The following is a 27,404-nucleotide window of genomic DNA, read 5'->3' as shown; positions in this document are numbered from 1 at the left end:
TGTGATTTAGGGCTATATAAATAAACATTGATTGATTGATTGACTGTCCATTAGTAACTGATAAAATGACACCCTAACCTAATATGTACTGTAATATTGTACATGGTAATTGTTATATATTGTATATATGATATAGACATAATATAATATATCTGTATATAAATTATTCTGTACACATATTATGTATATATTTGTATATATGCTAGATTTTTTTATAGCTATATTAGTCTATTTATACCTGCATTGTCCTTTCCATCCTTACACTTTCCATCATTGTAACTGAGCTACTGTGTGGAACAATTTCCCTTGTGGATCATTAAAGTTTGTCTAAGTCTAAGTCTAACCGCAACCATCTATGACAGGCGTGTCAAACTCGTTTTCATTAAGGGCCACATCGCAGTTATGGTTGCCCTCAGAGGGCAGCTTTTAACAATGAGTAATATACAGTATGAATATAAATGTGTATATATAAAACGTTTAGAATTGTCTGTCTTTTTTTTTTTATATACGCTGTACAAAACCAAATCTTTAGATTGTACAGTATAAAACTGGCAGCTCAGTCGCCACAATTTTACCATAATATTTGCAGGTTTTTTTTTGTTTTTTTACAGCATATAAAATAAAAATATACATGGAATTAAATTAAATGGAATGGAAAAACGGTACCACAGTTTTTTTTTTTGCGTAAAAATTAATGCAAGTAATATCTACGGTTGTTGTTTTATATTTTATTATTATTCTATATTTTAAAGTGGATTCTACTGTAAAAAAAACGTTAATGTTAAATTTTTACGTGAACAGTTTGTTGGATTACTTGCTTTGAGTTTGAGTTTATTTGGAACATGCATGCATACAACATGATACATCCCTTTTCCTTTACATAGCAGATGCTAAAACCTTTCTTCACTTCCTGTTCTCAATTTATTCACAATATGCTCCATAAGTAATCACAATAAAAATAAATAAATAATAATTGGTGAAGTAAGTTATATTTCATATGGTGAGATGAGTAAGATTATCTAGAAAATTAATGGATGGATGAGATAAATTCAGAATGTTTATCATGGTTTTTCTTCTTTGTAAACACTTTAAGTTTGAAGAGTTTCTTGAAGTGGATCATATTAGTACATTGTTTGATTGCTTTGCTTAATCCATTCCATCATTTAATTCCACATACTGATATATTGAAGGTCTTAAGTGTTGTACGTGCGTACAAATGTTTTAAATTAAATTTTTCTCTTAAGATTATATTTCTCCTCTTTTGTTGAGAATTGTTGTACATTCTTGGGAGCTTTGAAATCATAAGTCAAGCAGATATTTAAGTATGTATCTTCATTTGCACAATAACATTGTTTTGAAATGTATGGTGTTATATATATATATATATATTTAATTGTTTTATTATTAGAGATGATTAAAGTGTAAATATGTGTAATTGTACGCATTACATTTATTTTTGTAATGCATTTATTAAGAAAAGATAAGGTACTTTATTGACGCATATTATTTCCACGCTTTCGGCTATCTGGCCCCCGGGCCTTGAATTTGACAACTGTGATCCATCCATTTTCTATTGCTTGTCCCTTTTGGGGTCGCGGGGGGTGCTGGAGCCTATCTCAGCTGCATTCGGGCGGAAGGCGGGGTACACCCTGGACAAGTCGCCACCTCATAACAGGGCCAACATATATACTGTATATATATATATATATATATATATGTAAATATATATGCGTATGTATGTATGTATGTATATATATATATATATATATATATATATATATATATGTATGTATGTATGTATGTATATATATATATATATATATATATATATATATATATATATATATATATATATATATATATATATATATATATATATATATATATATATATATATATATATATATATATATGCGACCCCGAAGGGAATAAGCGGTAGAAAATGGATGGATGGATGGATATATATATATATATATATATATATATATATATATATATATATATATATATATATATATATATATATATATATATATATATATATGCATATATGTATGTGTGTATATATATATATATATATATATATATATATATATATATGCATATATGTATGTGTGTATATATATATATATATATATATATATATATATATATGCGACCCCGAAGGGAATAAGCGGTAGAAAATGGATGGGTGGATGGATGATCTTAAAAACAATTAAACAGCTCCACATTGAGAAATTACACAATTATTCAACGGAAAGAACCTGCACAACTGTCAAAGAGTATGTGCGAGCAATACAAACCTATTGTATCAATAATGCATCCTTCCTTGCGCCATTTATTAATGATAATCCCCACCTGGCAAAGTTAAAAGACTAAGACTTGAAATAAGTCATTTGGGTTATGAATTGTTACACACAAACTTGCAGAAGTGCTTAAATTAAATTTAAAAAAAATACATATATATATATATATATATATATATATATATATGTATGTATATATATATATATATATTTTTTTTTTGCAAATTCCCTATGCTCGGATTTCTTAAGTGTCTGTGTGCAAAACACAATCTCTCCATTTTCGGACTACGGTGTGCTATTTTTTTAGTCATCTTTTTTTTTTTACTGGATCTCATTCAAATGATACACTTTTAGGGTTGTGCCAAATGCGGTTGTTGGGGTGATTACATTGACGACAGCAGAATGTTGTCACCCACCTTCACAAAGACCCCAAAGAAGAGCTCGGAGCTGAGCTCTTGTACTCGTCTGGATACCGTCTTCTTCTCATTGCAGTGCGTCGCTTGTTTCTGGACTCCCTCTGTTGACAGCCCTAACTTAGGGCCGCACTCTGCACGAAACACCCGACATATAAAAACAAAGACCACGTAAACATTTCTGCAGCATGCGTTGTTTAATGACGTACTCAGTGAGGACGCCAGCAGCCGGTGCACGATGAGGTCAGCGTAGCGTCTGATGGGTGATGTGAAGTGAGTGTAAAGAGGAACGTTCAGGGCGTAATGCTTGTACAGCGTTTCATCGTGGAGAGCACCCGTACAGAAGTACAGCGCCATCTAGAAAATACACAAAATGAGTTATTAGGGGTGTCCCAATCCAATAATGGCATTGGATAACGCTCCGATATCAACAAAAAACTAAAATCTCTGATATAACCTCAGATTCAAGCAGTCCTGCAGCGTGTTTCATTATGCTAAGCTGTTAACATCTAAATGTCCTCCAATAAGCACACAATCTTTTCTTTGATTTTAGTCAAGCCATTTACAAAAAGGTAAACATGGTAGACTATAGGCTCCTGAGAGCGAGCAGCTACACAACAGCCGAGCACACAATGGCGCACAAGCTACGAATACATAGTAGAGATGTACAGTACAGGCCAGAAGTTTGGACACACCTTCTTATTCAATGCGTTTTCTTTATTTTCATGACTATTTACATTGTAGATTGTCACTGAAGGCATCAAAACTATGAATGAACACGTGGAGTTATGTACTTAACTTACTTGCCAGCCCTCCCGAATTTTCCGGGAGACTCCCGAATTTCAGTGCCTCTCCCGAAAATCTCCCGGGACAACCATTCTCCCGAAAATCTCCCGATTTCCAGCCGGACAACTATATTGGGGGCATGCCTTAAAGGCACTGCCTTTAGCGTCGTCTCTCACCCGAAAAGGAGACTATTATGTATGTCTCCGTTATCCCATACTTGCCAACCCTCCCGTTTTTAGCGGGAGAATCCCGGTATTCAGCGCCTCTCACGACAACCTCCCGGCAGAGATTTTCTCCCGACAAACTGCCGGTATTCAGCCGGAGCTGGAGGCTACGCCCCCTCCAGCTCAATGCGGACCTGAGACTGAGTGGGGACAGCCTGTTCTCACGTCCGCTTTCCCACAATATAAACAGCTTGCCTGCCCAATGAACGGAGAAGTTAAACAGGACAATACTGCCATCTAATGGATAGCCACCGGAACACTGAAATTCAAGTATTTTTTTTTTTTCTATGTAAATAAAATAAATATATATATATATATATATATATATATATATATATATGAAATATATATGAAATACTCGAGTTGGTAAATTCTAGCTGTAAATAACCACACCCCATTATATATAAATATATATATAAATATAAGAAATACTTTAATTTCAGTGAATTCTAGCTATAAATATACTCCTCCCTCTTAACCCCGCAAGGCATCAAAACTATGAATGAACACATGTGGAGTTATGTACTTAAAGGTGAAATAACAGAAAACATGTTTTGTATTCTAGTTTCTTCTTTGCTGGGATTACTGCTTTGCACACTCTTGGCATTCTCTCCATGAGCTTCAAGAGGTAGTCACCTGAAAGGGTTTTCACTTCACAGGTGTCATAGTTTTGATGCCTTCAGTGACAATCTACAATGTAAATAGTCATGAAAATAAAGAAAACACATTGAATTAGGTGTGTCCAAACTTTTGGCTTGTATTGTACGTCACACCCTCTATGCGTCATCTTTTGCTGCCAAGCAACCGTATTGTTTTGAGCGGCAGAAGGATAGATAAAAAAAAAACGGATTAAAATGAGGTGTGTCCAAACTTTTGGCCTGTACTGTACATTCCATCAACTGCTAATAATATTTATTTTATACAAATGTATATCATAATTATTTTTTTTAGAAAGTATATAAATTCTACTTTTTTCTTTTAAACCTATTTTTTATATTCTAGTTTCTTCAAAATAGCCACCCTTTGCTCTGATTACTGCTTTGCACACTCTTGGCATTCTCTCTCGATGAGCTAACTCCTTCAAGACTATTGGAAAACCCTTTCAGGTGACTACCTCTTGAAGCTCATCAAGAGAATGCCAAGAGTGTGCTAAGCAGTAATCAGAGCAAAGGGTGGCTATTTTGAAGAAACTAGAATATAAAACATGTTTTCAGTTATTTCAGGTTTTTTGTTAAGTACATAACTCCACATGTGTTCAGTCATAGTTTTGATGCCTTCAGTGACAATCTACAATGTAAATAGAAGTTGTGTCCAAACTTTTGGCCTGTATTGTATATCGTATGGATTTTATTGATACCAATGCCAATATCGATACTACTGTAATAAAGATGTGAGGGTTGGACTCCGCCAAGGCTGCCCTTTGTCACCGATTATGGACAGAATTTCTAGGCGCAGTCAGGGCGTTGAGGGGATCCGGTTTGGTGGCTGCAGGATTAGGTCTCTGCTATTTGTAGATGATGTGGTCCTGATGGCTTCATCTGGCCAGGATCTTCAGCTCTCACTGGATCGGTTCGCAGCCGAGTGTGAAGCGACTGGGATGAGAATCAGCACCTCCAAGTCCGAGTCCATGGTTCTCGCCCGGAAAAGGGTGGAGTGCCATCGCCAAGTTGGGGAGGAGATCTTGCCCCAAGTGGAGGAGTTCAAGTACCTCGGAGTCTTGTTCACGAGTGAGGGAAGAGTGGGTGGTGAGATCGACAGGCGGCGTCTTCAGTAATGCGGACGCTGTATCGGTCCGTTGTGGTGAAGAAGGAGCTGAGCCGGAAGGCAAAGCTCTCAATTTACCGGTCGATCTACGTTCCCGTCCTCACCTATGGTCATGAGCTTTGGGTTATGACCGAAAGGACAAGATCACGGGTACAAGCGGCCGAAATGAATTTCCTGGTCTCTCCCTTAGAGATAGGGTGAGAAGCTCTGCCATCCGGGGGGAGATCAAAGTAAAGCCGCTGCTCCTCCACATGGAGAGGAGCCAGATGAGGTGGTTCGGGCATCTGGTCAGGATGCCACCCGAACGCCTCCCTAGGGAGGTGTTTAGGGCACGTCTGACCGGTAGGAGGCCACGGGGAAGACCCAGGACACGTTGGGAAGACTATGTCTCCCGGCTGGCCTGGGAACGCCTCGGGATCCCCCGGGAAGAGCTGGACGAAGTGGTTGGGGAGAGGAAAGTCTGGGTTTCCCTGCTTAGGCTGCTGCTCCCCGCGACCCGACCTCAGATAAGCGGAAGAAGACGGATTGATGGATGGATGAGAGCACCTCTTAGGGCTAGCCTGGTACCATAGCTGTGACTGTCACTAGCAAGCAACAACTAAGAATACAGATAAGCAGGTTTATGGTATGTATAGATTTTTTAAATTTTTAAAAATAGAATCAAACTACAAGCTACGTGAGTTGTGTGGTCCTCTGTTGTCCTCCGTGTTTTTAAAAAAAAATTATTTATTTATTTTTAATACATTTTGATGATTTCTATTTACTGTTTTAATTGGTTTTTCCCTTTAAAATTGTTTTTATTCATATTTATTTTTATATTGTTTTTATATTGGTTCTATATTTATTTATTTTTTGTTTTTATTCAGTCATTGGTGGAGCTCAGGATAATATTTGATTATTGTTTTTAATACTGTTTTTAATATTGTTGTGCAGCACTTTGGAAACATTTTTGTTGTTTAAATGTGCTATATAAATAAAGTGGATTGGATTGGATTGATACAAGCTAGTCTTTCACCAACTCTCATCCATGACAGTTCATTATGCATGACCTCAATGCCGGTCCTAAATAAGCAATGGAGAGCTAGTCTGGCAGCTCTGTTTTGGGTAAGCTGGATTTGATTTAGTTCTTGTTTTAGATGCATTAGACCAGATTGCTGGGCAGTAGTCAAGATGTGACAATACAAAGGATTGTATAACTTGCTTAGTAGTTGTGTTAGTTAAAAAATAGGCACTTCTTATTATGATTGACAGTAAAAACAGTAGCTACACTGCAAAAAGTCAGTGTTCAAAAACAAATTACAAAAATTTGGGTTATTTTATTTGAACTCAGCAAAATTATCTGCCAATAGAACAAGAAAATTCGGCTTGTCGAGACTTTCCAAAACAAGTCAAATTAGCTAACCTCAATGAACCCAAAAATACCTTAAAATAAGAATATTCTCACTAGTGCACTTTTCTTGGTAGAAAAAAAAAAGAGACTTTTTGCTCAATATCTTGAAAAATATTCTTAAATGAAGTAATCGCTAGTGCCATTATCTTGACATAATGATATGCGCTCGGCATTACATTTCTTGGAACCAGCAAACTTATACTAAAAACTTATTTATTGTCCTTAATGGAAAGGCAACAAGGCAACCGCTTGTTACTCTCGGGGTCTCCTAGCCGCTCAGGCAAATCATATTGTCTAAAAATGCATTTTTCCATGGATAACATGACATCATCATGCCAAGTGCGTGCTCTTTCAGTCAATTAGTGCGCATATGTACAGCCCGGCCCCCGGCCAAAAATTTTTTTATTGTAATTTTGAGGAATTTATCTGAATGTGCATGAACTATTTCTGTTCAAAATTGTTTGAAATGTCACATTTTAAATGTTTAAATATTAACTGTCAGTTTACTGTACTGTGCCAACTGTACTACTATATGAGTACATATTTTCTATTGTTTCATTGAAAATAAAACAGCAAAGTCCATCCGTTTTGATTATGAGACAAAATTGTGTCAAAGTCATGATTTTTTTTTTCATGCTTGAAATAAGAAATGTTTACCTTAAAGTAGTTTTATACTTGTGAGTGTTGATGACACAGCTTTGCAACAGTTGATGTTCTAGTTTCAAGCATGTTTTACTCAATATAGGTCATCAAATCTCAGCTACAAGCTGTAATATCTTACTGAGATAATTTAGGACCAAAACCCTTAAAATAAGTAAAACACTCTAACATAAAATCTGCTTAGTGAGAAGAATTATCTAATCAGACAGAAAATAAGCAAATATCACCCTTATTTGAGATATTTCATCTTACTTAGATTTCAGTTTTTGTAGTGTATCCAGTATAGAAATGAAGCCAACCTGCATAGGTCTGGAGCACATGTGGGTGAGGACTTCTTTCCTCGCAGTGGAATATTCATCAACACCAAGTGTGGCAAGTAGACTCTTCTGTATGTTTAGAAAAAATGACAAAAATATGTAATCCATTAATAAAGGGCTCAGATTACAATCTGATATCAGAATCAGAAGAGTTTTTATTGCCATTGTTTGAGAGCGGGTTCACAAACTAGGAATTTTACTTGGCGCAATCGTGCAACATAAAACACATAACATATTACAAACCCCGTTTCCATATGAGTTGGGAAATTGTGTTAGATGTAAATATAAACGGAATACAGTGATTTGCAAATCATTTTCAACCCATATTCAGTTGAATATGCTACAAAGACAACATATTTGATGTTCAAACTGATAAACTTTTTTTTTTGTGCAAATAATCATTAACTTTAGAATTTGATGCCAGCAACACGTGACAAAGAAGTTGGGAAAGGTGGCAATAAATACTGATAAAGTTGAGGAATGCTCATCAAACACTTATTTGGAACATCCCACAGGTGAACAGGCAAATTGGGAACAGGTGGGTGCCATGATTGGGTATAAAAGTAGATTCCATGAAATGCTCAGTCATTCACAAACAAGGATGGGGCGAGGGTCACCACTTTGTCAACAAATGCGTGAGCAAATTGTTGAACAGTTTAAGAAAAACCTTTCTCAACCAGCTATTGCAAGGAATTTAGGGATTTCACCATCTACGCTCCGTAATATCATCAAAGGGTTCAGAGAATCTGGAGAAATCACTGCACGTAAGCAGCTAAGCCCGTGACCTTCCATCCCTCAGGCTGTACTGCATCAACAAGCGACATCAGTGTGTAAAGGATATCACCACATGGGCTCAGGAACACTTCAGAAACCCACTGTCAGTAACTACAGTTGGTCGCTACATCTGTAAGTGCAAGTTAAAACTCTCCTATGCAAGGCGAAAACCGTTTATCAACAACACCCAGAAACGCCGTCGGCTTCGCTGGGCCTGAGCTCATCTAAGATGGACTGATACAAAGTGGAAAAGTGTTCTGTGGTCTGACGAGTCCACATTTCAAATTGTTTTTGGAAACTGTGGATGTCGTGTCCTCCGGACCAAAAAGGAAAAGAACAATCCGTATTGTTATAGGCGCAAAGTTGAAAAGCCAGCATGTGTGATGGTATGGGGGTGTATTAGTGCCCAAGACATGGGTAACTTACACATCTGTGAAGGCGCCATTAATGCTGAAAGGTACATACAGGTTTTGGAGCAACATATGTTGCCATCCAAGCAACGTTACCATGGACGCCCCTGCTTATTTCAGCAAGACAATGCCAAGCCACGTGTTACAACAGTGTGGCTTCATAGTAAAAGAGTGCGGGTACTAGACTGGCCTGCCTGTAGTCCAGACCTGTCTCCCATTGAAAAGGTGTGGCGCATTATGAAGCCTCAAATAGCACAACGGAGACCCCCGGACTGTTGAACAACTTAAGCTGTACATCAAGCAAGAATGGGAAAGAATTCCACCTGAGAAGCTTCAAAAATGTGTCTCCTCAGTTCCCAAACGTTTACTGAGTGTTGTTAAAAGGAAAGGCCATGTAACACAGTGGTGAACATGCCCTTTCCCAACTACTTTGGCACGTGTTGCAGCCATGAAATTCTAAGTTAATTATTTGCAAAAAAAATTGAAGTTTATGAGTTTGAACATCGAATATCTTGTCTTTGTAGTGCATTCAATTGAATATGGGTTGAAAAGGATTTGCAAATCATTGTATTCCGTTTATATTTACATCCAACACAATTTCCCAACTCATATGGAAACGGGGTTAGTACAATCTGATATCATCTTCAGTAGATCAACAAGATTAGAAGGTCCTTTTGAACTCTTTCATCAGCACAGTTGGAATGAGTGAGTACCAACATGCAATCCGCCAGCAGATGAGAGGTCAATGTCAACGCCCAGCTGGTCACACAGCTCCTGCAGCTCATCCACCATCTTAGCCTTGGGTGGAGGGTGGCGTCGGAGCAATGCCAGCTCGGGTATGCGATTGTAAATATGGTTGGCGGTGGCAATGTTAGCCAGTAGCATAAACTCCTCGACCAACCTTGGTGAAAAGAAAAACAAGGCACGTTTTTAAAGCACTTCCCCAAAAACAGTCCAATATTTTCACAAAGATAAAATTAGTCATATTTTTGGTTCATTTAATAGTTAAAACAAATGTACATTATTGCAATCAGTTGATAAAACATTGTCCTTTACAATTATAAAAGCTTTTTACAAAAATCTACTACTCTGCTTGCATGTCAGCAGACTGGGGTAGATCCTGCTGAAATCCTATGTATTGAATGAATAGAGAATCCTTTTGAATCGGGAAAATATCGTTTTTGAATCGAATCGTGACCCCAAGAATCGATATTGAATCGAATCGTGGGACACCCAAAGATTCGCAGCCCTAGAACGTATACTCGAATATCACGATAGTCATTTTCTATATCGCACAGAGACAAACCCGTGATACATCGAGTATATTCCATATATCGCCCAGCCCTACGTCAAAATCTTCACAAAGAAAATGGCAGAGTACCGAGATATGGGAGATTTAATACGAACTTGTTACTGTCTCGGTACTGGTACACGTAGCAGCCTTGAGGCATCATGGTCTCTTTGTCCAAAGTGAAAGACAGTTTCAGCTAAAACAAAGCAAAAAAAAGTTAAGTGATTTAACCTCACAATTACATTGTAGCCTCTGGCACGGCTCATATCACAACAAATGGCAGTACGGGAGAACTTACCTGGTCCAGTCGGAGCGCCCCTCCAGAGAAACGCTGAGCTCTGAGGTTTTTGGCGATGGAGTGTAGGTTTAGCACAGCCTGATGGATTCCGTCTATGGGGTGCTCGGGGTCCACGGGTGGCAGCTCTTCAGGAGTAAACATCTTCTCAGGGGCCTCGATCATGCTCTGAGCGTGGTCGTAACTCAATTTGACACAGGAGCGAATCACCGAGCGGCCGAACCACTCGCTCAGGATCTGTTGGAAGGAAAAAAACAGACTAATTAGAATTACATTTTGTCCCCTACTCTAATATTGTCTCCGAACTAATCCACTTTATTTATATAGCACATTTCAAAAAGCAATACTAGTTCCACAAAGAGCTGCACAGTAGTTAAAACACATTTAAAAGCAGGATAAAAATAAGGACAATCAGAGTAAAAAAAACATTTAACTAAAAAAAGAATAAATACGTACAATATGTATAAACACAACTCTCATGCTGGTCTATAAGTCTATGAGTAAAAATATATTTTTCTTGCATTTACTGTAATTAAGAAACATTTTGTACAATTTAATTTGACACAAAAAGCACACACTCTATGGTGGTAAAATAAGTAAAAGGTAAAAAAACGGAATTAAAAACAATTAAAACTGAATTTTATTGTTGCTATTGTTATTTAAATGTATTGTTATAACTATATCATTTTATTTGTTGTGGATTTTTTACGTGACTAATTCATATCCGTTTTTTAAAACTGTATTTAAAATTGAGTTTTGGTGGTACAATAATTACTAATGTTTACAAATTATTGAATAATCGTGTAATTAATCGTGATTACACTATCAATCAAAAATAATCAGGATTATTATTTTTGACATAATTGTAAAGTCCTACAAACGAGCTGCACAGTAGTTAAAAAAGCAGGATGAAACACATTTAAAAGCAGGATAAAACTAAGGACAATCAGTGTAAAAAAAAAAGTTTAATAAAAAAAAGAATAAATACGTACAATATGTATAAACACAACTCTCATGGTAGTTTATAAGTCCATGAGTAAAAATATATTTTTCTTGCATTTACTGTAATTAAGAAACATTTTAAACAATTTAATTTGACACAAAAAGCACACTATGGTTGTAAAATAAGTGTAAAAGGTAAAAAAACGGAATTAAAAACACTTAAAAAGGAATTTTATTGGTTTTATAGTTTCTTATTGTTATTTAAATGTATTGTTATAATTATTATTTTATTTGTTGTGGGGGGTTTTTCGTGACTAATTTATATCTGTTTTTTTTAACTGCATTTAAAGTCTAGTACAATAAAAACTAATGTTTCCAAATTAATTAATAATTGTGTAATTAATCGTGATTACACCATCAATCAAAATAATTGTGATTATTATTTTTGACATAATCGTAAAGTCCTACTAATGAGCTGCACGGTAGTTAACACACATTTAAGCAGGATAAAACTAAGGACAATCAATGTAAAAAAAAATGTTTAATTAAAAAAAGAATAAATACGTACAATATGTATAAACCCAACTCTCATGCTTGTTTATAAGTCAATGAGTAAAAATATATTTTTCTTGCATTTACTGTAATTAAGAAACATCTTATACAATTTAATTTGACACAAAAAGCACACACTATAGTGGTAAAATAAGTGTAAAAGGTAAAAAAAATGAATTAAAAACAATTAAAACGGAATGTTATTGTTTTGTTGCTACTGTTATTTAAATGTATTGTTATAACTATTATCATTATTTTATTTGTTGTGAGTTTTTTTCGTGACTAATTTATATCCGTTTTTTTAAACTGTATTTAAAGTTGAGTTTTCTTGGTACAATAAATACTAATGTTTCCAAATTATTTTAATAACCGTGTAATTAATCGTGACTACACCATCAATCAAAATAATCGCGATTGTTATTTTTGACATAATCGTAAAGTCCTACTAACGAGCTGCACGGTAGTTAAAACACATTTAAAAGCAGGATAAAACTAAGGACAATCAGTGTAAAAAACCGTTTAATTAAAAAAAGAATAAATACGTACAATATGTATAAACATAACTCATGCTGGTTTATAAGTCAATGAGTAAAAATATATTTTTCTTGCATTTACTGTAATTAAGAAACATCTTATACAATTTAATTTGACACAAAAAGCACACACTATAGTGGTAAAATAAGTGTAAAAGGTAAAAAAAGGAATTAAAAACAATTAAAACGGAATGTTATTGTTTTGTTGCTACTGTTATTTAAATGTATTGTTATAACTATTATCATTATTTTATTTGTTGTGGGTTTTTTTCGTGACTAATTTATATCCGTTTTTTTAAACTGTATTTAAAGTTGAGTTTTCTTGGTACAATAAATACTAATGTTTCCAAATTATTTTAATAACCGTGTAATTAATCGTGACTACACCATCAATCAAAATAATCGTGATTGTTATTTTTGACATAAACGTAAAGTCCTACTAACGAGCTGCATGGTAGTTAAAACACATTTAAAAGCAGGATAAAACTAAGGACAATCAGTGTAAAAAAAAACTTTTAATTAAAAAAAGAATAAATACGTACAATATGTATAAACACAACTCTCATGCTGGTTTATAAGTCAATTAGTAAAAATATATTTTTCTTGCATTTACTGTAATTAAGGACAGTTTTATACAACTTAATTTGACACAAAAAGCACACTATGGTGGTAAAATAAGTGTAAAAGGTAAAAAAAACAGAATTAAAAACAATTAAAAGAGAATTTTATTGTTTTTATTGTTGCTATTGCTATTTTATTTGTTGTGGGGTTTTTTCCTGACTAATTTACATCTGTTTTTTTAAACTGTATTTAAAGTTGAGTTTTCTTGGTACAATAAATACTGTTTCCAAATTAATGAATAATCGTGTAATTAGTCGTGAATACACTATCAGGATTATTATTTTTGACATAATCGTAAATGAAAAAAAAAACCGATATTAAGATTACGGTTACAAAAACATTAAGTTTTAGTTTAGATGAAATCCCCTCACATTTCACCATCCGAACACTCTAAGTCAGGGGTGTCAAACTCATTTTGACACTCAACTCTACATGCCCCTAAAGCTGACCAACACGCCGGATTGTAGTCAGCTGGAGGCGTGTCTTAATGAAATTAAACAATGGATGTCCGCTAACTTTTTGCAACTCAACGCTAAGAAAACGGAAATGCTGATTATCGGTCCTGCTCAACACCGACATCTATTTAAAAATACCACCTTAACATTTGACAGCCAATTAAACAAGGAGACTCGGTAAAGAATCTGGGTATTATCTTCGACCCAACTCTCTCGTTTGAGTCACACATTAAAAGTGTTACTAAAACGGCCTTCTTTCATCTCCGTAATATCGCTAAAATTCGTCCCATTTTGTCCACAAGCGATGCTGAGATCATTATCCATGCGTTCGTTACATCTCGTCTCGATTACTGTAACGTTTTATTTTCGGGCCTCCCTATGTCTAGCATTAAAAGATTACAGATGGTACAAAATGCGGCTGCTAGACTTTTGACAAAAACAAGAAAGTTTGATCATATTACGCCTATACTGGCTCACTTGCACTGGCTTCCTGTGCACCTAAGATGCGACTTTAAGGTTTTACTACTTACGTATAAAATACTACACGGTCAAGCTCCTGCCTATCTTGACGATTGTATTGTACCATATGTCCCGACAAGAAATCTGCGTTCAAAGAACTCCGGCTTATTAGTGATTCCCAGAGCCCAAAAAAAGTCTGCGGGCTATAGAGCGTTTTCTATTCGGGCTCCAATACTATGGAATGCCCTCCCGGTAAAAGTTAGAGATGCTACCTCAGTAGAAGCATTTAAGTCTCATCTTAAAACTCATTTGTATACTCTAGCCTTTAAATAGACTCCCTGTTTAGACCAGTTGATCTGCCGTTTCTTTTCTTTTCTTTTCTACTCTGCTCCAAACCCGGGCTGGACCGCTAGCCTGTTCATCAGATGGGGACATCTCTACGCTGCTGACCCGTCTCCACTCGGGATGGTTCCTGCTGGCCCCACTATGGACTGGACTCTCGCTGATGTGTTGGACTTTCACAATATTATGTCAGACCCACTCGACATCCATTGCTTTCGGTCTCCCCTAGAGGGGGGGGGGGGGGGGGGGGGTTACCCACATATGCGGTCCTCTCCAAGGTTTCTCATAGTCATTCACATTGACGTCCCACTAGGGTGAGTTTTCCTTGCCCGTATGTGGGCTCTGTACCGAGGATGTCGTTGTGGCTTGTACAGCCCTTTGAGACACTTGTGATTTAGGGCTATATAAATAAACATTGATTGATGATTGATTGATTTTAGATGGGGGGCCACATGGAGAAAAATCTACTCCCAAGTGGACCCGTACTGGTAAAATCAGGGCACGATAACTTAAAAATAAAGACAACTTCAGATGGTTTTCTTTGTTTAAAAATAGAACAAACACCTTCTGAAAATAAACAAATCATAATGTTGTTGCGGTTAATAGTATTTTACCTTTATTTGTCGTTATTTATTCTTTCTGAATAAATTGTGTGACAATGTTCATCAGTCAACTCATTGGTGTTCATTTTCAATCTATCAAGATAAAAAAATTATATCAAAATCAAATGATTTACTTATTTATTTATTTATGTAGTTTTGCTCATATTATCCTCGATATCTTTTTTTTTTTTTACACATGTAGCATAATCTACAAAGATACAAAGAATTGCTATTGCGACATCTAGTGGACACATTTACAACAGCAGTTTCTTTCATTCGAAAATTTCGGCTCATTTTTATACTAAGCAAAGTCATACCCGCGGGCCGGATAAAAACCTGTTCGCGTACGTTTGACACCCCTGCCCTAAGTTCATCGTGTGGATGTGTTTAAACAAACCTTCCCCTCCGGACTGATTTTCCAAATGACAGAGAAGGTAAGCCTGTCTTTGAGAGGGTTCAAACTGCACAGCTCTTCACAAAGCAGCCTTGGTAACATCGGGACCACCTGGAAAGCGATGAAGCACAAGAGCATGTTGATATTAGCAGCTAATGATCTGCGACCCAAAAAAGACCAACTTATCCAAAGCGGCCATGATGATAATTGAGATGAATTATCAATTTAAGTGACTAACAGTTTAACGTTACTCACTTTTTGAACAAGGTACACACTGGTGGCTCGCTGGCTAGCAGTGGTATCCAACGCGCTGCCCTCTTCCACAAAATAACTGACATCAGCGATGTGGACTCCCAACTCATAGTTGCCTGTATTAAATGAAACATAGTATTAAGACACTCTCCATTGGCAACACCAGTAACATATGTTAAAAAAAAAAAAGCCTTGGATCTAATGATGCTTTGACAAAGGCTGGGGATGGATCAGTCCTGGTCATGTCACCTGGGTGAGGAGGTCGGAAGTAAAAAGTCCTAAAAGCCTCTATGAACCCAGGTACCTCACTGGAGACACTTGCATCGAAAATGTAGGGACACCCCTCACAATTCAGGAACCATTTTATTACATCTTCTCAGAGGACACTATGATAGTATGAGTAGAGATGTCCGATAATATCGGACTGACGATATTTTCGGCCGATGAATGCTTTAAAATGTAATATCGGAAATTATCGGTATCGGTGTCAAAATTATCGGTATCGGTTTCAAAAAGTAAAATGTATGACTTTTTAAAACGCCGCTGTGTACACAGACGTAGGGAGAAGTACAGAGCGCCAATAAACCTTAAAGGCACTGCCTTTGCGTGCCGGCCCAGTCACATAATATCTACGGCTATTCACACACACAAGTGAATGCAACGCATACTTGGTCAACAGCCATACAGGTCACACTGAGGGTGGACGTATAAACAACTTTAACACTGTTACAAATATGCGCCACACTGTGAACCCACACCAAACAAGAATGACAAACACATTTCGGGAGAACATCCGCACCGTAACACAGCATAAACACAACAGAACAAATACCCAGAACCCCTTGCAGCAACTAACTCTTCCGGGACGCTACAACATACACCCCCGCACCCTCTCCCACCTCAACCTCCTCATGCATGTCGCAAATTCCAAGCTGCTGTTTTGAGGCATGATAAAAATTAAAAAAAATGCACTTTGTGACTTCAATAATAAATATGGCAGTGCCATGTTGGCATTTTTTTCCATAACTTGAGTTGATTTATTTTGGAAAACCTTGTTACATTGTTTAATGCATCCAGCGGGGCATCACAACAAAATTAGGCATAATAATGTGTTCATTCCACGACTGTATATATCGGTATCGGTTGATATCGGAATCAGTAATAAAGAGTTGGACAATATCGGATATCGGCAAAAAAGCCATTATCGGACATCTCTAAGTATGAGTGTACAGCTTTAAAAGATGTATAGATTTTGATGTGATTTAAACAATAACAGTTATGTGTTAACTCATTTTCAGTAGATTGCATATCAATACTTTCTTTCTTTAGTTTATTTCGAACATGAACACACTTACATCTTAATACGTCACACAATTTCATATCATTTCATTTTACATCATGCCCGAAAAGGAGTAGGAAGAAGCAAAGCTTATTTAATCCTACCCCTTTCCCACTTCAAAGCGTTTACAATGATATAGAATCATTTACTGACCTTTTTATATACTAAAATAACATCTATGAATTAGTATACACAACAGTTTTATAATATGTAATTAATTAATTCAGTCATTATTAACATACTGAGATGAAGAATATCTTATTTTTAATAAGGTTAGAAGTATTTCTCATAATTCTTCTTCTTTGTACTTTGTAAGCACTATTATTTTGAACAACCTCTTAAACTGGATCATATCAGTACAATGTTTAACTTCTTTACTTAATCCATTACATAATTTGATTCCACATACTGATATGCTAAAAGTTTTAAGTGTTGTACGTGCATATAAATGTTTTAAATTATTTTTTCCTCTAAGTACTGCTGTCTACTCTGAAGTCACGACATCCCTCGTGCAATTTTAGGACTGATTATACATCCAAAAAGGATCCGCTCCTAAAAGTGTCCTAAATCAGCATTTTTTTTCCTTTTAACACTTTAAAAAAATCTATCTACTGATATAAAGTTTTTATTATTTTGTTATGTTTATGACATTTTGTCCAAAATGTTATGGTTAAATGCAAAATATGCATGATTGTTTAAAATTAGACTTAGACTTGCTTTTATTGTCATTCAAATTTGAACTTTACAGTACAGATAAGAACATTTCATTGTATTAGCTCGTTGTAGTGCAGGATAAAAGAGCAATAAGGTGTAGATATAAATAAATAGATTACTGTACAGATAAATATATTGCACTTTTGCATATGCATCCAGGTTTATGGATGTATGTTATATTGTCTTTATATTCCAGCGAGTTAATCTGTTTTTGGGGTGGGAATTGAGGGGATTATTATGATGCGTTCAAGAGCCTTATGGCCTGAGGGAAGAAGCTGTTACAGAACCTGGAGGTTCAGCTACGGAACCTCTTTCTAGAGTCCAGCAGTGAAAACAGTCCTTGGTGGGGGTGGGAGGAGTCTCTACAGATTTTCTGAGCCCTGGTTAGGCAGTGGCAGAGTGGAATATTTGGGGCTGGGTAATTACAGCCTTGAATAAGTCTGTAATTCATGACATTTATTCTGATATAGTCGGAAAAAAACTTTAACAGCACCTACTGAGCTAGATAGAATGAGAGGGAAAGCAAGCAGGACTTGGTTCATATAAGTATTTCATATACAGTATATCTGCAATGTTACATATAATTGGCCAAGACCACTTTTTAATTTCGTTTCAATGGCAATTAACTAATTTACGCTCATCAAAGCTCTGAGATTTATGCATCAGGGTTTTCTGGTGCCACTGGGACGTTACACCAAAAACAATTATTTTCTTGTTTTTCACTCTGCAAGAATGAGATTCATTGGGTTTTTATGGAAAAAACATAACATAACACAATTACAGTCTGTTAAAAAAATAGCAGTTATAATGGGAGTCCATAGGGCCCAAAGAGGTCTTAAAGGGGAACTGCACATTTTGTGGAATTTTGCCTATCGTTCACAATCATCACGACAGACAAAAACACACGTCTTTTTTTTTTTTTTAGGATTTTAAAGATAAAAAAAAAAACACTTGAAAGATGCGACTAATGGGAGTCACTGTTGTGACCTTCAAAGCCCTCCAAAAAACTTCAAACCCCCCGAGCAACCTTTTAAATATACACACTGCAAGTCTATATATAATGTAGTAACAGACACGTTCATAACAATATGTAATATGTACAATATTTCTCGTATTTTGATTGTTTTAATCATTTCCGTGACTGACTTCTTCTGCGCGTTGATTTTCTGTTTCCATAGCAACGCACGTCTGACTTCTGGCAACATACATTGTGTGTTCTAATCATGGCAGACTTGGTAACAGACAATGAAGATGACTATTTTTGGTCAAATGACGATTCACAACCTTATCTTTTTGAGGCTGAATATACTGAGGATGAAGTACTGCTTAAAGAAGCGAGCACAAAGAAAATGGTGAAACGTTGGAGCAGGCGCAAGCCAATAGAGTGAGGTGAAAGTCACCGGATGTTGCAAATTGGGAATTTGAAGACAAGCTATTTTGACGTAATAATCTCACCCAAAATCAACGGGAAACGACCAGACAAACTGTCCATTGAGTGCGTCACACTTTATATTTGATCATTATACACGCAGCACGTCATGCGTGTCATTACAACTACAGTACGTACGCTTTCTAACTAGCTCAGCTGAATACAAACAACATTTTAAATGTGGGCTAATACTTTACAGCAGGGGTCCCCAAACTTTTTGACTTGGGGGCCGCATTGGGTTAAAACAATTTGGCCGGGGGCCGGGCTGTATATATATATATATATATTAGATATATACAGCCCACTTTCCGCGTGATGATGTCACGTTATCGATGAGAAAATGCATTTTTAGACAATATGATTTGCCTGAGTGGCTAGGAGACACCGTGAGTAGCAAGCGGTACAAAGTAGATAAGAAAAATAATAATAATTTAAAAATAAATAAATAAATAAATAAAAAATTTATATACTTGGGACTTCTCGCGGGCCTGATTTTGGACGCTGGCGAGCCGGATCCAGCCCGCGGGCCGTAGTTTGAGGACCACTGCTTTACAGATTCTGCAATATGATTGTTCATGTTTTTCAGTCAGTGCAGATTGGTGTCCGCGTTTCGTGCTGACACAGAAGCTAGCTTATCTCTTTCTGTAGTTAGCTTTTACGGCTAATACCGAAGCACACCGCGAGAAAAAGGGTTTCTCTGTGTTCGCTCTTACAAAAACAATGTTGCTACAGCTTGGTTGTTATACAGGTTACAGAACGTAAATGAAGTATTGTTGACGGTTTTTGAATGCATTTTGAAAGTGATTTAGACTTAGAATGCATTGCTCGCCATCAAGAACGAGCCAATTTTTACATGTTAGAATACAAAAGAAACAAAACCCTTTTGTCTTCTTGTCTCTCGTAATGATTGTGAACGACAGGCAAAACTCCAAAAAAAGTGCAGTTCCACTTCAAGAGAAAGTGTGTACTTTATTGTTATGTCCAATTTGAACAATGTTGCAATCAAAAACAAAATGCAATATTATAATTTAAAAAAAAAAAACCTTCAATGGCTGAATTTCAGACCGCTAAGCTTCAAACTGAACAATCATATCCTGTAAGGAAAACATGCAATTCCTGTTTTAGGCAAGGAATATTCAAATTTAATTTCGACAATATTGTCTCTTGAGAAGCTATACCGCAAAGATCTATCTATCAAAGCGTCAATTACCATCAGGAAGTTGTTTACAGGACAGGGCGTCATCGAGGTCTCTGGCAGTCGCAGGGTCAATTGTAAAGATGCACTCTTTCCTACACAGCAAAGCAAAATTTTCTTTTACGAGTCAGATGAATGTGTTACTTAATAGAATGCACGTGCATGGCACCTCCTTGTGCAAGCCCACCACGTTCAACTGTGCTGGGGCAAGGGGAACGCTAGAACGCCGTAAATGTACACAGCACCAACCAATAACGTAATAAGTAAAAGCATGCTGTTCCACCTTAGGTCTCTTCTCTTGGTCATCTCCTCGGGTGGGATGGTCCAGGGCAAATTCTTGGGCAAGCATGCCAACACTTCGTCGGAGAAGTCGGAAAAATCCACGTCGTACTCGACCAGGATACCTTCCGTTTCCGGCTCGATTTCTCCAGCTTGACCCAATGTCTTTGCCAGCCGGCTGATGGAGCACAATAAAAAAAAAAAAACAGGAAGAAAAATGAGAATGTGCAGCCGCGATCAAAAGTTTACATACACTTGTAAAGAACATAATGTCATGGCTGTCTTGAGTTTCCAATACTTTTTACAACTCTTACGTTTTGTGATAGAGTGATTGGAGCACATACTTGTTGGTCACAAAAAAATTCATGAAGTTTGGTTCTTTTATGAATTTATTATGGGTCTACTGAAAATGTGAGCACATCTGCTGGGTCAAAAGTATACATACAGCACAGTGTTTTCCACACATTCATTTATTTGTGGCAGCCCGCCATGAAAGAATTACGTCCGCCACAAATAATTTTTTTTTTTTTTGTCCTGTCCAGCTTCTCAGGCAAATCATATAGTTGATGTAGATGCCCATATAGGCTGTTCAGATTTACTTTACAAAAGAGAAGTGTAGGATACTTCTCTTGTTGCCTTATTTGTATTTGACCACTACTGTTTTCTGTTTATTTGTTACTGACTGTGGCAGGACACCTCTGCCTCTGTTTCACTTTATGTTGCTGGTAAATAATATGGTTGTAGTAGTAGGCTAAAGTTAAATTATTTAGTATGCACTAATTAAAGGGGCAGAGCTTTAAGAGACATTTTAGCTTTTATATTTTATAAGATATATTTTTTGCAAGAACCACAATTAATAAAAATATTTCAGTGAATAACTTATTGTTCAAATCTGTATATAAATATGTACATAAAGTGTTGTAATTATATTGTAAAATGGATGGATGGATGGACGTTTAAAACAAAACTGTTATTATTAATTAGTAAGTATACATTTTTTGAGCCTTTTTAGAGAAAATCATATCATTGTAGTAAATTATGCAAATTACTCGATGTCATGGTGACCACGCCCACAGCCACGCCCCCACCGCCACAGGTATCTTGGCAGTTTATGGGAAACACTGCAGCAATGTTAATATTTGCTTACATGTCCCTTGGCATTGTGGCCTAACAGCCATCAATTTTTGTTTCATTTGACCACAGAACTTTCCTCCAGAAGGTCTTATCTTTGTCCATGTGATGTCAGATGAAACAAAAATTGCAATACAGCAATGTTAATATTTGCTTACATGTCCCTTGGCAAGTTTCACTGCAATAAGGCGCTTTTGGTAGCCATCCACAAGCTTCTGCTTGAATTTTTGACCACTCCTCTTGACAAAATTGGTGCAGTTCAGCTAAATTTGTTAGTTTTCCAACATGAACTTGTTTCTTCAGCATTGTCCACACGTTTAAGTCAGGACTTTGGGAAGGCCATTGTAAAACCTTCATTCTAGCCCAGGGGTCGGCAACCCAAAATGTTGAAAGAGCCATATTGGACCAAAACTGCAAAAAAGTAATCTGTCTGGAGCCGCAACAAATTAAAAGACTGAGTGTTATAATGATGGCAACACATGATGTAAGTGGCTAATTAGCTATATTAGCCTACTATCAAAATGACTACGTGTCGCAGGCTGACGCAAATCTTTGTTGACAGAAATGTTGAAATGTACTATTTATTCTAATGGATTTATTATAATCTTTGCAAGCTGGCTAACATTTGCTGTGGTCTGGAACAACATGGCACACAAACAACTATGAGAAATGCAGCCAATATTACATACTGACAATGTGTCATGAAACATGCATATATAAATTAACTAAGGATGTCCGATAATGGCCTTTTGCCGATATCCGATATTGTCCAACTGTTTAATTACCGATACCGATATCAACCGATACTGATATCAACCGATATATACAGTCGTGGAATTAACACATTATTTATTATCCTAATTTGGACAACCAGGTATGGTGAAGATAAGGTACTTTTTTAAAAAATGAATCAAATAAAATAAGATAAATAAATTAAAAACATTTTCTTGAATAAAAAAGAAAGTAAAACAATATAAAAACAGTTACATAGAAACTAGTAATTAATGAAAATTTGTAAAATTAACTGTTAAAGGTTAGTATTATTAGTGGAGCAGCAGCACGCACAATCATGTGTGCTTACGGACTGTATCCCTTGCAGACTGTATTGATATATATTGATATATAATGTAGGAACCAGAATATAATAACAGAAAGAAACAACCCTTTTGTGTGAATGAGTGTAAATGGGGGAGGGAGGTTTTTTGGGTTGGTGCACTAATTGTAAGTGTATGTTGTGTTTTTTATGTGGATTTAATTAAATTAAAAAAAAACAAAACGATACTGATAATAAAAAAACGATACCGATAATTTCCGATATTACATTTTAACGCAATTATCGGACATCTCTAAAATTAACATAAGTAAAGGAAATTAAATGAGCTCAAATATAGCTACAAACGAGGCATAATGATGCAATATGTACATACAGCTAGCCTAAATACCATGTTAGCATTGATTAACTTGCAGTCATGCAGTGACCAAATATGCCTGATTAGCACTCCATAAAAAGTCAATAATATCAACAAAGCTCACTTTTTTTGCATTCACGCACAGTATAAAACGTTTGGTGGAGAAAATGAGACAAAGGAGTGGCATAAAACACGTCTTTCTGTGGCAGCGTCGGAGAAACAAACTGTTGAGTCACAGTCCAAACAACGGTGAGTTCAAGGGCTGCTGAAGTTAGTAGGACAAAACGGCGCTCGCTAAATACTCTCATCAGTGAGGCATACACACAAACATATTAAACAGTGGGCTTTCTAACAATTAGGAAGGTTTGTGTCGTGTTTGTCTTCTTACAGAAATCGTATTACAACAAAAAATATATTTTTCACCCCATTTTCTTTCCATTACCATACATTTTTGAAAAATCTCCATGGAGCCGCCAGGGTGCCGCTCTAGAGCCGCATGTGGCCCTAGAGCCGCAGGTTGCTGACCCCTGTTCTAGCCTGATTTAGCCATTCCTTTACCACTTTTGACGTGTGTTTGGGGTCATTGTCCTGTTGGAACACCCAACTGCGCCCAAGACCCAACCTCCGGGCTGATGATTTTAGCTTGTCCTGAAGAATTTGGAGGTAATCCTCCTTTTTCATTGTCCCATTTACTCTCTGTAAAGCACCAGTTCCATTGGCAGCAAAACAGGCCCAGAGCATAATACTACCACCACCATGCTTGACGGTAGGTATGGTGTTCCTGGGATTAAAGGCCTCACCTTTTCTCCTCCAAACATATTGCTGGGTATTGTGGCCAAACAGCTCAATTTTTGCTTCATCTGACCACAGACTTTTCCTCCAGAAAATCTTATCTTTGTCCATGTGATGCCAGATGAAACAAAAATGGAGCTGTTGGGCCACAATACCCAGCAATATGTTTGGAGGAGAAAAGGTGAGGCCTTTAATCCCAGGAACACCACGCCTACCGTCAAGCACGGTGGTGGTAGTATTGTCACTCTGTGAAACAACTTAGGGGACGAGTTAAAAACATGTTCCAACATGATTCAATTTAAAACACGGTTTAAAAAAGAAGTACTGAAGAAGTACGAGGAGGAAAGAGAGTGATGCCCTCAGCACAGAGCGATGGGAGAGAGGTGTATGGTCAGAGAGTGTTTGGGCCTGTGTGTGTGTGTGTGTGTTTTGTCTCGTCTTGTCTTGTCTCATAGTAACAGTGGTACTGTTGTATTTTTAGTGTACAGTAGTTTTTCTTGTTTTTGTTTGTATGGTATTGTTCTTGTATTATATTGTCTATGTAAAATGTGGAATGAGTGAGAGGGGTTGGGATATTATAAGCATCTGCTTCATCCGACCCCTTTTCAAGCCTTGCATAAATGTCTCTGCCAAAATGTAAAAAAAATAAATAAAAAAGTGTGCTGTTGTACTGTGCAGGTTTGAAAAAAATACTTCAATTCAATTCAGTTCAAATTATGCTCTGGGCCTGTTTTGCTGCCAATGGAACTGGTGCTTTAAATGGGAGGATTACCTCCAAAATTCTTCAGGACAACCTAAAATCATCAGCCCGGAGGTTGGGTATTGGGCGCAGTTGGGTGTTGCAACAGGACAATGACCCCAAACACACGTCAAAAGTGGTAAAGGAATGGCTAAATCATGCTAGAATTAAGGTTTTAGAATGGCCTTCCCAAAGTCCTGACTTATACTTGTGGACAATGCTGAAGAAACAAGTCCATGTCAGACAACCAACACATTTAGCTGAACTGCACCAATTTTGTCAAGAGGAGTGGTCAAAAACTCAACCAGAAGCTTGTGGATGGCTACCAAAAGCACCTTATTGCGGTGAAACTTGCCAAGGGACATGCAAGCAAATATTAACATTGCTGTATGTATACTTTTGACCCAGCACATTTGCTCACATATTCAGTAGACCCATAATAAATTCATAAAAGAGCCAAACTTCATGAATGTTTTTTGTGACCAACAAGTATGTGCTCCAATCACTCTATCACAAAAAAATAAGAGTTGTAGAAATGATTGGAAACTCAAGACAGCCATGACATTATGTTCTTTACAAGTGTATGTAAACGTTTGATCATGACTGTATTTTAGAAAGCTCTGCTTATATTTCAACACTATAATATTTACCCTTCTGCAAAGTTGTTGTCAGACGGCCAGTCGGTGATACGGCAGATGAACAGGGTGTTGGCGTAATCACCCGGGCGGGAGCAAAAGTTCTCTGGACAGTCCGTGAGGGGGACATTAATCCTTGGCACACGGTGGTCCACAGGGGAGAACATAGCGAAAGGTTTGTCTGGTAGAAATTTTAGGGAACCGGTCACAGCCCTCGAGTGCTTTTTTTCCACAATGTACACCACCTGACAAAAAAAATGATATCGTCATGAACTTAAAATGTTTCAATAAGTTTAACGTATTGAGGCCAGAGAGATATCTTGCGGATAATTATCATCAAAGATAAAGCAAGTAAGTAGAGAGCTCACTTTAGCGGTCATTTGGAGCGTTCCCCCATTGGACTGTGGTGTTAAAGTATTTTTCAGTGAGTCTGCAAACAGATGACAGAAAAAAGATGCAAGTGAACAGATGGACTGTCACACAACCACACTCCACTGGGCACACCTGCACAATCTAACGAGATCTGCATCAAAATTCTGCCTTGCCAAAGATTTGAATAATGTCCACTTTTGATACCGTAAGTATATTAATATAAAACTTCATTTAACATAGCGCTAGATATTACCCATATACTCCTTATGTAGCAAACAAAGGTAACAAACAATAACGTGATGCGGTAATTAGATACACTAGAGCTGCAGCTATCGAATATTTTAGTAATTGAGTATTCTATCGAATATCCCGATCGATTAATCGAATAAATCATATTTTTGCTTAATTAAGGTGTAATTATACATGTTAAGATGTGCCCTCAATTATTGCGTTTGGCCCAATTTCCTAAACGCCCGTTTTCATTATTGAAGGCTGACACGCACAGCTGAAATGCGTCCGTGGTTGATTGTGCCAATTTGTGTGTGCTAATAAAAACAATAACGTGATGCGGTGATTAGATACACTAGAGCTGCAGCTATCGAATATTTTAGTAATTGAGTATTCTATCGAATATCCAGATCGATTAATCCAGTAATCGAATAAATCATATTTTTGCTTAATTAAAGTGTAATTATACATGTTAAGATGTGCCCTCAATTATTGCGTTTGGCCCAATTTCCTAAACGCCTGTTTTCCTTATTGAAGGCTGACACGCACAGCTGAAATGCGTCCGTGGTTGATTGTGCCAATTTGTGTGTGCTAATAATAATAACGTGATGCGATGATTAGATACACTAGAGCTGCAGCTATCGAATATTTTAGTAATTGAGTATTCTATCAAATATCCCGATCGATTAATCGAATAAATCATATTTTTGCTTAATTAAGGTGTAATTATACATGTTAAGATGTGCCCTCAATTATTGCGTTTGGCCCAATTTCCTAAACGCCCGTTTTCCTTATGGAAGGCTGACACGCACAGCTGAAATGCGTCCGTGGTTGATTGTGCCAATTTGTGTGTGCTAATAATAACAATAACGTGATTCGGTGATTAGATACACTAGAGCTGCAGCTATCGAATATTTTAGTAATTGAGTATTCTATCAAATATCCCGATCGATTAATCGAATAAATTATATTTTTGCTTAATTAAGGTGTAATTATACATGTTAAGATGTGCCCTCAATTATTGCGTTTGGCCCAATTTCCTAAACGCCCGTTTTCCTTATTGAAGGCTGACACGCACAGCTGAAATGCGTCCATGGTTGATTGTGCCAATTTGTGTGTGCTAATAATAACAATAACGTGATGCGATGATTAGATACACTAGAGCTGCAGCTATTGAATATTTTAGTAATTGAGTATTCTATCGAATATCTCGATCGATTAATCGAGTAATCGAATAAATCATATTTTTGCTTAATTAAAGTGTAATTATACATGTTAAGATGTGCCCTCAATTATTGCGTTTGGCCCAATTTCCTAAACGCCCATTTTCATTATTGAAGGCTGACACGCACAGCTGAAA

At 36.7% G+C, this 27,404-nt stretch overlaps 1 protein-coding gene across 1 annotated transcript in view; it reads right to left on the bottom strand.

Annotated features, from left to right (window-relative positions):
• The window catches only part of dis3l2 (DIS3 like 3'-5' exoribonuclease 2), a 54,388-nt gene that overhangs the window by 9,455 nt on the left and 17,529 nt on the right, over positions 1-27,404 (bottom strand). Inside the window, exons 7-18 of the mRNA XM_062070233.1 lie at positions 25,813-25,874; positions 25,460-25,689; positions 20,743-20,916; positions 20,475-20,554; positions 15,786-15,898; positions 15,534-15,641; positions 10,634-10,867; positions 10,452-10,531; positions 9,762-9,945; positions 7,843-7,929; positions 2,929-3,076; positions 2,723-2,853 (exon numbers count right to left, since the gene is read on the bottom strand). Coding sequence (XP_061926217.1) covers positions 2,723-2,853; positions 2,929-3,076; positions 7,843-7,929; positions 9,762-9,945; positions 10,452-10,531; positions 10,634-10,867; positions 15,534-15,641; positions 15,786-15,898; positions 20,475-20,554; positions 20,743-20,916; positions 25,460-25,689; positions 25,813-25,874 — 1,631 coding nt within the window. The remainder of the gene's footprint in view (positions 1-2,722; positions 2,854-2,928; positions 3,077-7,842; positions 7,930-9,761; positions 9,946-10,451; positions 10,532-10,633; positions 10,868-15,533; positions 15,642-15,785; positions 15,899-20,474; positions 20,555-20,742; positions 20,917-25,459; positions 25,690-25,812; positions 25,875-27,404) is intronic.

Source organism: Entelurus aequoreus, linkage group LG14 (genome assembly GCF_033978785.1).
Source record: "Entelurus aequoreus isolate RoL-2023_Sb linkage group LG14, RoL_Eaeq_v1.1, whole genome shotgun sequence".
NCBI classification, from domain to species: domain Eukaryota; kingdom Metazoa; phylum Chordata; class Actinopteri; order Syngnathiformes; family Syngnathidae; genus Entelurus; species Entelurus aequoreus.
Note: the sequence above shows the minus strand (reverse complement) of the source record. Positions and strands in the feature narration are given on the sequence as shown.